General features: G+C 48.0%; 1 protein-coding gene across 1 annotated transcript; it reads left to right on the top strand.

Annotated features, from left to right (window-relative positions):
- Window positions 1-1,913: 1,913 nt before the first annotated feature.
- CTSW (cathepsin W) lies at window positions 1,914-15,080 on the top strand. The gene is made up of 11 exons (XM_033136343.1): window positions 1,914-2,129; window positions 2,605-2,671; window positions 3,405-3,518; window positions 5,766-5,917; window positions 6,009-6,108; window positions 7,333-7,410; window positions 8,679-8,798; window positions 10,125-10,189; window positions 10,679-10,769; window positions 12,665-12,741; window positions 14,597-15,080. The coding sequence occupies exons 1-11, from the start codon at window positions 2,031-2,033 to the stop codon at window positions 14,705-14,707; spliced, it is 1,074 nt and encodes a 357-aa protein (XP_032992234.1). The 5' UTR covers window positions 1,914-2,030; the 3' UTR covers window positions 14,708-15,080.
- The last annotated feature ends 556 nt before the right edge of the window (window positions 15,081-15,636 follow it).

The following is a 15,636-nucleotide window of genomic DNA, read 5'->3' as shown; positions in this document are numbered from 1 at the left end:
GGCACCATCTTCAAGGGCAGCCCCAAGTAGAGTGCCTTGCAGCAGTCTAGGTTCTAGGTGGGAGGTCATGGGCAGCTGCGGCCAGGAGAAGCCCCAGCTAGGGCATCAGGTGTAAGTGAGCAGTTTGGGCACGTGGAGTTGTCCTTTCCTCTAAAAAGTCCAGAACCACAGCCTGTTCCTCTGCATCTTCTTGTCCTCATCATGTGATTCACCTAACCGAGAATCCGCTTGTATCCAGATGCAGAGAATAAGCTCTCCTACTTGGGATGGGAAACCTGCAGCTAAGAATGGGTGGATCTGTTTGTTTTTTGTTTCTTGTTTTTGCAGTCTTAAAACCAACTCTCTATATTTCAACATCAATTTGCGATTATTTAAAGAGTCCTTGTTAAAATGATCTATCATTTCAGAGCATATTTCTCTTAATGCTGTCAATTTTACTTAATGCACGTTTTTGTAAAGCTACTACCCCTAATATGAGTTTGTGTTTATTCTTTTCACTAATACTTTTTTTAAAAAATGACTTGGCTGAAGAACTGCATTGCAAAATACAGAGAAGTGTGAATTTCACAGGGTGAGGAGGAGGCAAAAGGGATATCCTGGGGCTGGATATATCCATGGACTAAACGCCACATGCCTAATCAATGAAAATGCCTTTGTGTTGCAAGGGCCATCCTCATTTTTGCAGAACAAACAGCTGCCAGAGGCAGAAGAGCCAGGCTGCATCTTTTTCTGCAATTAGCTGGCAATCTTGTAAACCACATCCTCCCAGGGCCACACTTTTGACTCTAAAAGTATCTTGTTGTTTTTAACACCTTCAGTATGCAGTTGGTTTGATAAATTAGCTGGATCGGGTGTTTGCATTGGGGAAAATTTCCACCCTGCACTCCGTTCATAGAATCATAGCATTATAGAGTTGGAAAGGACCACAAGGGTCATCTAGTCCAACCCCCTGCAATGCAGGAATTTTTTGCCGAGTGTGGGATTTGAACCCACAACCCTGAGATTAAGAGTCTCATGCTCTGCTGGGAGCACAAGAAGGGAGTAAGGGGTCAAACTGCCCTTTCCCTGCTTGCTCCTGAGTCCTCACTGCAAGAAGTGAAGTTACAGGGAATTGGGCAGAGGGGGCCTTCTTGGCAGTGGCACCTTCCCATTGTATGTCAAGGAGACAAAAGAACTACACAACTTTTAGAAGACATCTGAAGGCAGCCCTGTATCAGGAAGTTTTTTATGTTTGACATTTTATTATGTTTGTACAGTATATTTGTTGGAGGGCAGTGGAATAATAATAATAATAATAAACCCGCCGCAAGCACATGTGGGGCCCAGCAAGCAAAGGGATGACCATCGCTCAAAGCCGCAGGTGTGACCCACCAGGGCATTTCGGTTTCTTTTTCTTACTATGCAAACGCAGGCAGCCTTCCTCAGGAAAGGCAAACACAGAGCGGAGGTGGTTTGTGAGAGTGGCTCTCTCTGCACATGCTCAGAAGGCTGCCCTGCCCTTGCCACACACAGGGCCTAGAGCAAGGGTCAGCAACCTTTTTCAGCCATGGGCCGGTCCACCATCCCTCAGAGCATGTGGTGGGCCGGACTATTTTTTTTTGGGGGGGGATGAACGAATTCCTATGCCCCATAAATAACTGAGAGATGCATTTTAAAGAAAAGCACACATTCTACTCATGTAAAAACACCAGGCAGGCCCCACAAATAACCCAGAGATGCATTTTAAATAAAAGGACATATTCTCCTCATGTAAAAACATGCTGATTCCCAGACCGTCTGTGGGCCGGATTGAGAAGGCGTTTGGGCCACATCCGGCCCACGGGCCTTAGGTTGCCTACTCCTGCCCTAGAGCATGGTGCGCACTTGAAGTCTTTCCGACACCTACCCGCCCTCCCAAAATAACACCCCTCTTGTCTTCCTGCCTCTGTGGTTCCTCCCCACCCTGTCTCACCTCAGCATCTTCTTCTGAGCTCTGAGCCCCAGAAGCTACTTTCACTCCTAACCACACAGCTGTGCAGATTGCAGCCGCGATGTGGCCGGCAACCTTCCCTGCTGCTGGCTTAATGCTGTGGGGGCTCTGGATAGCTGCCCCCTTTGCTAGCACCTCTCTGGCCCCAGACCTGAGTAAGGTGAGAGCCCCTGAAGGGGAGGGCAGAGGTGAGGGTGAAGGGTGGGGGTGCCCAGGTGGCTAAGGAGGGTGGTGTGCAAGGGATTTATTCAAGTACTATTGCTTGGCATGCCATGGCTGCCTGATTCTCCCTGACGGGGATCCTGTGCTTTTAATAGCTGCCTTACAGGCAGACATTCAAATGGTGAGGCTTAGGAACACAGGAAGCTGCCCTTTACACTGAGTCAGGCCGTTGGTCCATCTAGCTCAGTGTCAACAGCAGCTCTCCGGGGTTTTGGATCGGGGACGGTTTGTTTATTTTGGGAGTCAAAAGGACAGGCGCCAGAAGAAAAGATGGCTGCCCAAGGGCCAAAATGGGGTTGCCAGCAATGGATAGAATTAAGATTGTAAAGGAGAAAAAATGGAGGGGGGATCATTTGTGATACTCCCTGGAGGGATTCGATTAACCCTCTCTGTGCCTTTTGCTTTTGTCTCAGTCCCAACTGACTCAGATGTTCCAGGATTTTATGAGGCAGTTCAATAAAACCTACGTGAGCCAAGAAGGTAAAAGCAGCATTGATCCCCATTGGGTTAGGGTGTGGGTAAGGGAAGATGGCGGGAGGGGACGGGTCCTCTCCAGAGAGAACAAACCTCACACGTTGAGCACAAGATTCCTGCATTGCAGGGGGTTGGACTAAATGACCCCTGATGCCCCTTCCAGCTCGACAGTTCTATAATTCTATGAGAGCGATAATAGAATTCACAGTCAGTTTCATGGCTGAGCCGAACTGGGTTCCTCTCTGCATCCTGGCTTTTCTGCAAGGCTTTGAATCTTGGCTCACCGCGACAACCCAGCAGGAGCCTCTGAGCATGGGGAGAGTGCTTTCTGAGCCCTCACACATGTAGGCTTCTTGGGCTAAGGTTCGAGACAGGAACAAAATGATGATGATAGGGAATGTCTCTTCAGATCGAGGATGGGGAAACTGTGGCCCTCTTGACCTTGCCGGACTCCGACTCACATCAGCCTCCAGGCAGCATAGTTAATGGGCCAGTGAGGATGGGAGTTGGGGGTCCAGTAACATATTCTGGAAAGCCTAACAGGTCACCCTGCAACCTGCTTTCTAATTTGCATCTCTTGACTTGAATGCGGAATATGCCAGCCTTTGGGCTGTGTTTGGGGGCCTCTTGCACCTTATTCTGCAGAGTGGGGCTCGGGGCTTTTGCTCCAAGCTCCTTCTCTGGGGGGCACCCCTGATCCCCCTTCCTCCACTGTCTCCTCTTTAATTTCTGACCCCAGAGATGCGATATCGGTTCAAGGTCTTCGTGCAGAACTTAGAAGTCAGCCGGCGGCTGCAGGCTGAGGAGTTAGGGACAGCGCAATATGGAGTCACCCGCTTCAGTGACCTGACAGGTAAAAGTGTGTGTGTGTGTGTGTGTGTGTGTGTGTGTGTGAGAGAGAGAGAGAGAGAGAGAGAGAGAGAGAGAGAGAGAGAGAGAGAGAGAGTTGTGGGGGAGAGAATACATGGGAGGCTGGATGTTGGGTGTTATTAAATGGCATCACAGAGACAAGGCTGGGCTTGCCCCATTGGCCATGTTTTCTTAATCATGCCAGGGCCTTGTGGCATTCTCAGGCAGGCAGGAATTCAACAGGAGAAAATTGTAGCCAAGAAAGGCTGCACCTGTTGGATTTCAGTTTGTGGAGGAGCTAATATTGGTAATTTCAAATGAAACAAAACAAAACCATTGGGTGGTGAAGGGGAGAGGAACTGCAGCTTTACCTCTGAATCTTTCAAACTCGACAAGGCCTTGACGGCTTCCAGGCAGGACTTAAGATATATATTGGGGCTCAGGAAGCAGTAGCAGGTCAGGAAAAATCATACAAAATAATTCAAAACGCTAGAAGTCCAGACCACCCAGTGAAGCTGAAGATTCAGTATACCTGAAGGAGCATCTCCACCCCCACCGTTCTGCCCGGACACTGAGGTCCAGTGCCAAGGGCCTTCTGGCGGTTCCCTCGCTACGAGAAGCCAAGTTACAGGGAACCAGGCAGAGGGCCTTCTTGGTAGTGGCACCCGCCCTGTGGAACACCCTCCCACCAAATGTCAAAGAGGAAACCAACTACCAGACTTTTAGGAGACATCTGAAAGCAGCCCTGTTTAGGGAAGCTTTTAATGTTTAATAGATTATTGTATTTTAACATTCTGTTGGAAGCCACCCAGAGTGGGCGGGGTATAAATATATTATTATTATTATTATTATTATTATTATTATTATTATTATTATTATTATCATCATCATCATCATAACAGACAAAAGGAAGTCCTACCTCACACAGAGCCTAGTTAAAACTTTGGAACTCACTCCCACAAGATGTAGTGACATATCCCAGCTGGTCAAAAGCACTCTAGGAGGGTGTGAAGCAGAGCTAGTGAGGGGTATTGTTTGGGGAACAGCCCAAGGGGCAAATAGAGAAGCCTGGAGGCAGGGCCAGATTTAGGTTTGGTGAGACCCTAAGCTACTGAAGGTAATAGGGCACTTTATATGTCCAGCTGTCCTTTGTCACTGTTTTTGTGTGCTGAATATATGCTATATGGTAATTTATGGACCTAATAGGTATCTAAAGCCATTTGCACATGTTGCCATGCAACCAGTCCACGCAGAATGTAGGCACCCTATATATAGAAATGAGCAAACCAGTGATATTTTAGGGAGCAGGCTAGCAGGTGGGGCCCATTCAGGGGTCAGCAAACTTTTTCAGCAGGGGGACGGTCCACTGTCCCTCAGACCTTGTGGGGGGCAGGACTATATTTTTTTTTTGGGGGGGGGAATGAATGAATTCCTATGCCCCACAAATAACCCAGAGATGCATTTTAAATACAGTGGTATCTCGGGTTACAGATGCTTCAGGTTACAGATGCTTCAGGTTACAGATGCTTCAGGTTACAGACGCTTCAGGTTACAGACTCCACTAACCCAGAAATAGTACCTCGGGTTAAGAACTTTGCTTCAGGATGAGAACAGAAATTGTGCGGCGGTGGCAGCGGGAGGCCCCATTAGCTAAAGTGGTACCTCAGGTTAAGAACAGTTTCAGGTTAAGAACGGACCTCCAGAACGAATTAAGTTCTTAACCCGAGGTACCACTGTAAAAGCACATATTCTACTCATGTAAAAACATTAGGCAGGCCCCACAAATAACCCAGAGATGCATTTTAAATAAAAGGACACATTCTACTTATGTAAAAACACGCTGATTCCCGGACCGTCCGCGGGCAGATTTAGAAGGCGATTGGGCCGCATCTGGCCCCTGGGCCTTAGTTTGCCTACCCATGACTTACATCATAGGAGCCTACACAACACAAAACACTGTTGCTGTATGTAGGTTTAATTTATTTGTTTTTTATCTTATATTCTGGAAATGTACATCCAGTGGTCTTTTTCCTTTAATTTTTTGGGGGCCCACCAAGAGAGTAGGGCCCTAAGCTATAGCTTGTTTAGCTTATACATAAATCCAGCACTGCCTGGGGGGCCACATAGGGGCCTGAGGCCTGAGGTTCCCTGTCCTGGCCTCACACACATTACAAGACGGGCACATATCTACTTGTGGAGGTGACTGATGGAGCACAACACCTCCCTTTCTTTTCCTTTTCCCACCACACAGAAAGCGAGTTTGCGATGATGTTTGCCATCCCCCAACCCTCCCAGCTCGGCCTGCCCCCCACCTTGAGGGAATCAGGTAACTCCCGCCCGGGGAAAACAAGCAAATCCTGCGACTGGAGAAAAACTGGCGTCATCCCAGCCGTAAAATACCAAGTAAGTGGGGTGGGGGGGGGAGAAGAGAATGAGATATGTCCCAGGTTAACAATTCTTGGTCCCTACAATCTCTCTTCTATTCCCCTCCCAGGGCGAAGAGTGCAGGTCTTGCTGGGCTTTCGCTGCTGTGTCCAACATTGAGGCCTTATGGAACATCCACAGACATTTGCCAAGGAACCTTTCAGTCCAGGGTATGTCGGGCATCGGGAGGGCAGGGCGAGGGGTGGGTGGGTGGCTGGAGACAGGCAGGGCATGGGAGTAAATTCTGAGGCACAGGAGCTCATCATGGTAGTCTCCTTCCCATAGCCACACACCCCAAATATCTCAGTGGGGCTGGCTCTTGTGCATCCCCACTCCAAGCAGGGCACTATGACAGGTAGGCAGGGCCACCAATCTGTCAGTCACTGGTAGGGATGGGCAAATGTGACGCGATTTCAGTTTCTCTCGGTTTCTCATTTTTCCACTCTCATGTTCGGTGCTCCACATTTCCACATCAGTTTGAAGTTTGTTTGTTTTTTAAATCACAAGCATTCTAGTATTGATTTCCCCTAACGAAAGCCATTTCACCTAATAGGCACATTTTTTGCAAAACAGCTTCCCCTAACAGAATGCACTTTATTTCCACTAACATATGCGCTTCCATGCACAGCTTACCCCACTCAGTTTATGCAGTTTTGTACACTTGGCCAGAGAACTACATTGCAAAATTCGCAAAGTGTGAGTTTCAAAGGAAGGCTGTTTTTCCGGTTTGTTTTTTGTTTTGGAAAAGCGGAGATTAGTTAGATTCACCTTTAAATGTGAATTGAATCAAAAGTCTCACCCATCCCTAATCACTGGGTGTCTAAAAAAACCCCACAGGTATCTTGATTTGAGTTCAAGTTACGCGGCAAAGGAAGGTCCCAGCCAATCCAAGTGGGAATCTCTTCAGTTGAATCTGCCAAACTGGCTCCGAGCTGTGTAGTCTGCCCCATCCTTGCTAGCTGGAAGGTTCTGCTTTTCGCCAAGGCATGGAGATTACATTCCAAAGTCTGGAGACAGATTCCTAGCTATCAGGAGACCCTCTCTTGTCATTCATTGACTGTTGTCTTTCTTACATGAGTTAATGGGAGCTACCCATCCTGAACCCAGCCATCAGCCTAGCAAATAGCACTTATGCTGTAATTTGTGGTTGAAAAATAAAGAAGGGGGTGAGAAGAGTGCAAACATTACTGTTCTCCTTTTGTCCTTCCACTGAACCATTTCCATGTAGGGTCCATTTACTGTTCAGCCATCCAGGAAATTTTACAAAGCAAGCTTTAAGTCTAAGCTCTGGCAGGGACCATCAAAGGGACGGTTGTGTGTATGTTGAACCCAAACCACCAGTCCAGTTTGGGATTCTCCTTAGGGTGGGTTGACTCTTTGTTCTTCCATTTCAGAGGTAGTAGATTGCACATACAAGATCGGTTGCCTGGGAGGATTTGTGTGGGATGGACTCCAGACTGTCTTCAACAGCAGTATGCAAACCTTTTGAATTCCAGCTCTTCTTATTTATTTTCTGTACCTGTACAAACAACCCTTATAGCCTGCCTTTCCTCCATGGATCTGGGCCATTATGTTCCCTGCCAACATATTTTACCCTCACAACAAACCCTGCAATGCTATTAGCCAGGTGGATACAGTCCCAGTTTAATTCAGAATTATTACAGGGCCTTTAAGCATGAGTCAACAGTGTGATGCAGCAGTAAAAAAAAAGCTAATGCTATCCTAGGCTGCATCAACAGAAGTATAGTGTCCCGATCAAGGGAAGTCATAGTCCCACTCTATTCTGCTTTGGTCAGACCACACCTGGAATACCGTGTCCAGTTCTGGGCACCACAATTTAAGAAGGATGTTGACAAGCTGGAACGTGTGCAGAGGAAGGCAACCAAGATGATCAGGGGTCTCGAAAGCAAGCCTTATGAGGAACGGTTGAAGGAGCTGGGTATGTTTAGCCTGGAAAAGAGACTGAGAGGAGATAGGATCAAATATCTAAAGGGCTGTCACATGGAAGATGGAGTGAACTTACTTTCTGCTGCTCCAGAGGGTTGAATCCCAACCGATTGATTCAAAACACAAGAAAAGAGATTCTGACTAAACATTAGGAAGAACTGTTTGACAGCGGAACAGACTACCTTGGAAGGTGGTGGACTGTCCTTCCTTGGAGGTCTTCAAGCAAAGGTTGGATGGTCATCTCTCACGGATGCTTTAGTTGAGATTCCTGCATTGCAGGGGGTTGGACTAAATGACCCTCAGGTTCCCTTCCCACTCTATGACTCTTTGATTCTAGGAATGTAGGAAGCTGCCTTTCACTGAGTCAGACATGGGGTCCACGTAGCTCAGGATTGTCTCTGCTGATCAGCAGAGGCTCTCCAGGGTTTCAGATCTGCCCCACCTACATGGAGATGCTGGGAGCTGAACCTGGGACCTTCTGCGAGTGGGTGCTCTGCTACTGAGCTACTGCCCTTCCCTATGTCTGCACTGCTGGCACTTTTGCATATTTCACTCCACTCCTTGGATCTTGTCTTTATTCCCTCCTGCCCCAAGAGAATAGGCAAACTAAAATTCGGGAAGCTAATCGGCCTGGCATTGTATAAACTGGAGAGGCTGGTTGGGACCTGTGTGTGTGTGTGTGTGTGTGTGTGTGTGTGTTTTCCCGCTTAAGTGGGGAAGGGGAGAAGGGGGCATGAGCTGCCTTCCCCCATCTTGCATGCCATTCACCTGCTGTGTCTTCCTTCCTTCCCAGGCGGACTGTCAAACAGCCTTCTGTACCCCTACACCGGCAGAAATCAGACATGCCAAAAGCACCGGAAACGAATGGTTACCCAGATCGACGGCTATGAATTACTCCCCAGGGATGAGAATTGTAAGTATTTACTAGCGTACGGCAGAGTAGGAGGTCTGTGGGGGAAGTGGGTGTGAACTGCAACTTTGCAGCACTGGGCAGTGAGAAAAGGATAAGAAGGCATAATTTGTTAATGGAGGTGTTAGAACTGATCCTTTCCGATTCTAGAGGTACGGGAAATTTGCCTCTAGCAAATACGCAGTAAGGGAAGGGGAATGCACTCTACACATGTTTAGAGGTGCTCTCCTCTGCTGGTATTATTCATAACTGGGCCTAGGCTCTTAGGATCTTGACTCAGTGTAATGAATGAACATGTAGCAGGAAGAAAGGGTTGTGTTCTGGGACAAGGAAGAAGCATCATTTAGGTTAAAGCAGGGGCAAAGGTTTTTCCACTGAGGGCCACATTCCCTCAGGAGGAATCTGTTGAGGGCCACATGCTGGTGGTGGACAGTACCAGGGGCAAAAATGGGCAAAACTGCATATCTCTCACACATGATGCAGAAGACTAGAGGAAGTGATTTCCAGAAGGGAGATTCAGAGAGCAAGAGGATCATATGGAAGAGGTTGAATCTCTTTTCTTTTCAGAGATTTGGGCTCACTTTGTCTGGACATTGGCTGCTCTTTGGCCAGAGGCTTTGTCTTTAGTTGCCACACTGAGGAGCCAAATAGCGTTCTGCGTTCCAGGAGCAAGTTTCTGAGCAGCGCAGAAAACTTTGTAAGGCGGGCCAAAAAAATCACAATCCGATCGATCGAGGGATGAAGCTATAGCTCCAGGTTTACTGACCCAGTAAAACCGTCAGTTCTCAAAACAACAGAGTGGAAAGTTTTATTGGGTCAATGCTAACTGGGCAGGTGATATATCTTCTCATTCCCTCCTCCCTGGTTTTGCTCTAGAATGGGTAGACCTGAAAAATGTTGTGTCACTCAAAAGCAGTTTGAACATTAGTCAGGCTGCATCAATTCACCTAACCTCTGACAAGGCCCTAAGCCAATGGAGGTTATTTTGGGGGAGGGGGACAGGGGCTACTCATTAGCAAAGTCACTCTGGAGATTCTCAGAGGCTTTCCTCAAAATTCCTCATGTTCTAGGACTGAATTTGGACACTAGAATATATATTTGGGGAGAGGGGTTATTGGGTTCTTTTGGCTTTTATTTTTATTATGATTATTTTTATATTGTGATTTTATGTTGTAACCGGCCTGAGCCTGTGGGCACAGGGTGGTACACAAATTTAATAAAGAACAACAACAACAACACTTTTCCAGTTGCTATAAGGGCCTGGGTTCGTCTATCTTCTCCTCACCCCAGTGCTAACTCTTGACTTCCCCTCCCCGCTGCATTCTTCAGATATCGCTGGAGTCGTTGCTTCCCAGGGGCCTGTAACTGCCCTTCTTAACGAGAATCACCTTCAGGTAGGTGCCCAACAGAGTGGAAGAGAATTCCCATATCACCCACAGACTTACCCAACTTCCTTGCTCATGCCCTCTCCAGTGGCGATTGCTGCTGGTAGGATGGGAGGCTGCTGGTAGGATGGGAGGCAGGGAGGCAAACACTAGGTGGCGCCAGAGCCCATGACAGGCAGAGCCAACTCATTCTGGTTCACCTGCTGAGTTTTCCAAGGGGAAACACTGTGACTAAAGAGGAAGCGGACAGGCAGGGCTGCCCACGGGCTAGTTCCAAGTAAGAAAGCAGGAGGGTGGGGCAGTGGCGGGCTTTGGGCTCTCAGATGTCGGCGGCGCCCTGTGCGGCCGAACCAGTCGCACTACCCTAAAAACACCTCTGGGTTGGAGGCAGGCTGTGGGCAAACTGAGGTTGATGGAACAGCACCGCATTCACACGAATGGCCGCCTTGCTTTCTGCTGATTTAACCTGCTCTTTCCCCCTTTCTCCCTCTCTGCTAGCATTACCAGAAGGGCATCATCCAATCATCTTCCCAGTCCTGCAACCCGAAGGAACTGGATCATGCTGTGCTCATTGTGGGCTATGATGAAGGTGAGCAAAGGGCTTCACTCTCTTGCCTGTGCAGGGCGATTATTAGACTCCATGGAGGATCCTAGAGTTGGAAGGGACCCCGAGGGTCATCTAGCCCAGCTCCCTGCAATGCAGGAATCTCAACTAGATCATCCATGGCCGCCCAACCTCTGCTTAAAAACCTCCAAGGAAAGAGAGTCCACCACCTCCCGAGGGAGTCCCTCCTGCTGTCAAACAGCGCTTACCGTCAGAAAGTTCTTCCTGATGTGTAGCTGGAATCTTCTTTTTTTGTAACTTGAACCATTGGTTCATGTCCTACCCTCCAGAGCCGGAGGAAAAAGAAGCTTGCTCCAGCATGGAGCTCTTGTGTTGAGTCTGCCTACGCGAGACGATACTGACCAAAAGCCTATCTGGCCAACTCCTCCCTGTCCTTCAGGAAATGTGTCAATTATTTCCAGTTTTGAAATCTTTTGGCTGGGTAACTGCTGCTGTTTTTACTGCTAGATGGATTGAATAGGACAGCTGTTCCCAGACTTTGTCACAGACCTCTTTAAAATGGCTGGTGGTCTTGGTAGACCAGGCATCCCCAAACTGCGGCCCTCCAGATGTTTTGGCCTACAACTCCCATGATCCCTAGCTAACAGGACCAGTGGTCAGGGATGATGGGAATTGTAGTCCAAAACATCTGGAGGGCTAAAGGTTGGGGGTGCCTGTGGTAGACCATTTTGTGATTTTTTTTCTGCCTGTTGCAGGAACTGTAATGTAGTGTACTAGATACTGTAGAAGAGGAAGAGCACTGCATTATAGCTGTCTTCATCTGCAGCTGGAGGGGGGGGGAAATCAGGGTGCAATTTGGCTGCCTTAATGATAAGAAGTCCAGAGTGGATTTTTTTTCTCCCCCTCCTGTAATACTATGAAAATAATTGGGTTTTTATTTTATTTTAAGGAAGTATTTCTAAACCACCCCCTCATAGACTATCAATACTGATATGGCACTTTGGGGGATTTGGAATGCTTCAGGTGCATTGTATTGTTTATAATCCTGACATTTGTTTATTTATTGCTATTCATATTCATATATAAAATCAGAGCTGTCTACAAACAACGGTACATAAAACCATACAGTGAAAACCGTATGAAAAGTTAAACTTAGAAATCGGGTGGGTGACCAAATTGATCAATGGTCTGGAAACCAAGCCTCATGAGGAAAGGCTGAGGGAGTTGGGTATATTTAGCTTGGAAAATAAGAGTTTGAGAGGAGATATGATAGCCACCATCAAATATCTTAAGGATTGTCACATGGGAAATGGAGCAAGCTTGTTTTCTCCTGCTCTGGAGAGTATGATTCAAGTTACAGTGGTGCCCCGCTAGACGAATTCCTCGCTAGACGAAAAACTCGCTAGACGAAGGGGCTGCCTCGCAAGACGAAAAATTTTCGTCTTTTTTTTCTGTTTAGCGAAAACGCGGCTTGCATTGCCGCTTCGCTAGACGAAAAACCCGCTAGACGAAAATTTTCGCAGGACGAATTATTTTCGTCTAGCAGGGCACCACTGTACAAGAAAGGCTATTCCTTCTATGATTCTATGACTTAACACCATGAAGAACTTTCTGGTGGTAAGAGCTGTTCGACAGTGGAACAGACTCTTATGATACATTGAGGACTCTGCATCCCAGGAGCTGACAGCTTCTCAATCTCACGGCGTAGTCACTGACTTTTTCAGAGCATCAGAGGTTGATCACCTGCTCACTGTTATCTCCAGAGTGAATCCAGTAGCCAAGATTTATGTCTTGGCTATCATCAGTCACCACATAATTATCTCCATTGGCAAGATGCCGACAGAAGACGCTCAGTCCACCATGTTCCTCCGCCAGAAGTATCAAGCAATACTTAGCTTCCATTCTCCCCTTCTGTGCAGTCAAATCTCGACGTGGATCCTGGACCGGACCATATTGGATCATCCAGAATTCGTGGGGAGAGCACTGGGGAGAAAAGGTGGGCTGATCTCCACTTCTTTGGCAATTGGGGAGTCTGGGTGGAGTGTTGCAGGAAGCACAGGAACTGGGCAGGGCTGCTGTGTGCCTGGCTTGAGAGAATCAGACATCAACATCCTTTTTAAGCTGAGGGGTGTTGCTTCCTTCTCAGGACTTACAAGAATTGTCTTTTGACTACTAATGGACCAGAACTGGCTATATTGCTTGGGACTGGGACTGGGGCTGGGGGCAGTGGATGAGAGTGGGCTTTAGGGAGCTGCCTAGCCTAGTATTTGAATGGCAGTGCCTCTCTCAGGATCTCAGGCAGAGTGGGGTCTTTCATATCACCTTTTAAGTGGAGGTGTCGGGGAATGAACTTGGGATGTCCCTGTGCTTCATCACAGGAGAGTGCTGGTCAGTAATCACACAGTTCAAAGGCGGAGTTAACTCTTTATTAGCAAAAGCACGACCTCCACAGATTTGGTTGAGTGTCAGGCCTAAGGAGCAGAGCAGCTCATTCCTGGTGAATCTCTTCCATGAAAATCAGTTGCCAAGACTGAAAGCCTCCTTACCAGGGCTTTCCCCAAGCAATCAGAGACTGTGCCTGCAGCCAACCTCCCCTCCCCCCTTTTCATGCCTCTTCTGGTTCTGGGAGATGGGGGTAGCGGAGCTTGTTGCAGCAGGAGGGAGAGACATCCTGGCTGACTCTTCTGCCTTTTGGCTTCACTCCTTCCTGCTTCAGCTTCTGCCTCTGATTCTAGTCTTCTCTCTGCCACAGACTCTCCCTGCTCACTAACCCCTGTTGCCTCCAGCTCCCAAGCAATCCTCCTCCCCGTCTTCTCCCTCTGACCACTTATTGCTATCTTCCCTTGGGGGTTCCCCAGCTGATTCCTGCCACCATTCCTCTGCATCCAACCAGTCCATGACACACAGTCTCTCCCAGGTACACAGTTGCCTTATAGCAGCTCAGGCTAGTTGTCTATCTAGCTCATGATTATCTAATCTGATGGATAACAGGACCTCTCATCTCCTGCTTCCTGATCCTCTGAAGTGGAGATAGAAACTGGGACCTTCTGCTTGGAAGCAGGTGTTCTACCATGGAGCTGGCGCCCCTCCCAAACTCATTTTTCAGGGGAGAAGTTGAGCACACACTTGGTGTGCAAAAGGTCTCAGCTTCAATTCCTGGCATCTCTAGTTAAAAACAAGGAGGTCAGAGAACAGATCATTGGAAAGACAACTTCTCCAGCAAGCCAACCAGGGTAGACCGGGGGGGGGGGTTCCCACAAAACTTTGGGTGGGTGTATGGGGAATTTTTGATTAAGTGCTCTGGGCGTTGATTGCAAAATGGCCAATGTGGGGTGTGGAGTATAACACAAAATGGCTGCCGTGGAGGGTGGGGGTTTGGCATAACACCAAATGGCCACTGTGGCACGTGGGTCATAATAGAAAATGACTATTGCTTCCAAAATAGCAGGAAAAGTGACAAGACCACAAAATTGTGTGGGCATCGGGGGGGGGGGGGGAGAAACCACCTACATCAGCCACGGCTACATTTGCTCGCAGAGAGAAGCTCTTTGCATCCTTCCTCTGTTCAGAACGGGAGGGAAGGTGTCTGCCTCTGGCAACAAATGAAATGTGGGCTTGTTTGAAGGGTGTGTGTTAAAAGTAGGAGAGGTTGAGCCATTGAGAAGAGGAACTGAGCAGGAAGAGCTCCATCGAGCATCATTTTGCTGACCTCTGGAGGAGACAATATTGGGCTAGATCCCTGCGACTCTCCAGCTGGCATGCTTAGACTGACACGCCCGCCAGGTGCCGGGCTTTGGCCTGGAGCTCAGCGAGAGCCGTGACACTTTTGACCCCATTCTCTTCCTACCTAGGGCTACTTCCGGCTGCACCGTGGCACCAACACTTGCGGCATTGGCATGTTCGCGGCAACGGCGATTGTCCGGGATTCCGGGGGAAAGAAGCCTGTGGTTTGCCGTCCTTGACGGCGCAACTGCGTTCATGTGAAAGAGGAAGCTCTACGGCAGGGGGAGACCGTGGGGTGCTAAACTCCAATTCCCATCGCCTCTGACAACCATGAGCCATGATGGCTGCAGCTGATGGGAGCTGGAGTCCAGCATCATCTGGAAGCGACCGCATGGGCTGACTCCTACAGTGCATCACTTCTTTGTGGCTCGAATCAGGCCTGCCACCGTTGTTTCTCCCCTTGCACAGCTTCTAATGCCACAAGCTGTCATACCCCAGACATATTTTTCTAAAGCATTATGTCAACGAACAGTGCAGACTCCCAATTTTGTTGTTGTGGACTGCATGCCAGCAATGGGGCAGGGTTGAAGCCAGCAGTGGTGGACCTATATTTCTGGGCAGGGGGGTGGGGGGCTTCGCAACCATCAACAAAGTCTAGGTATCATCATCTTCTTCTTCTTCTTCTTCTTCTTCTTCTTCTTCTTCTTCTTCTTCTTCTTCTTCGTTTTACATAAAAGTTATACACCACAAACATAACACTTTCACACATTAAAAAGGGGGGCTTCTTTTGAACCTTGAGACCTCCTTCTTCCCCCCATGTGTTCCAATTTTATTCCTGCATCTTTTACTGTAATCTGTTTTATAATCTTAGTATCCAAAATCCATGTTACTTTACAAGTGTCCTTGTATTCCTGCCAATGATTTCAGCTGTTTACAGTGATCTCTCAAATATGTTAGAAAGTTATTCCAGCAGTCTTTTAAAAATACCTGGTCTTCCTGATTTCTGACCTTTCCCATCATTCTTGCCATTTCTGCATATTCCATCAGCTTGGTCTGCCACTCTTCTCTGGTTGGTACTTCTTCTTCTTTCCATCTCTGGGCAAGAAGCATCTTTGCTATTACCTTCTTCAATGGGGTTGTTTAATGACAGATCAGCACATTTTTTTAT

The sequence above is a fragment of the Lacerta agilis genome, chromosome 17 (genome assembly GCF_009819535.1).
Source record: "Lacerta agilis isolate rLacAgi1 chromosome 17, rLacAgi1.pri, whole genome shotgun sequence".
NCBI classification, from domain to species: domain Eukaryota; kingdom Metazoa; phylum Chordata; class Lepidosauria; order Squamata; family Lacertidae; genus Lacerta; species Lacerta agilis.
The sequence above is the reverse complement of the archived record's forward strand: the minus strand, read 5'-3'. Positions and strand labels throughout refer to the sequence as shown.

Coding starts and splice junctions, on each gene's coding strand:
- CTSW (XM_033136343.1), top strand. CDS start 2,031: ATGTGGCCGGCAACCTTCCCTGCTGCTGGCTTAATGCTGTGGGGGCTC. Junction 7,411..8,678: donor CCAGACTGTCTTCAACAGCA/GTATGCAAACCT, acceptor CTTCCTTCCCAG/GCGGACTGTCAAACAGCCTT. Junction 12,742..14,596: donor GAGAGCACTGGGGAGAAAAG/GTGGGCTGATCT, acceptor CTTCCTACCTAG/GGCTACTTCCGGCTGCACCG.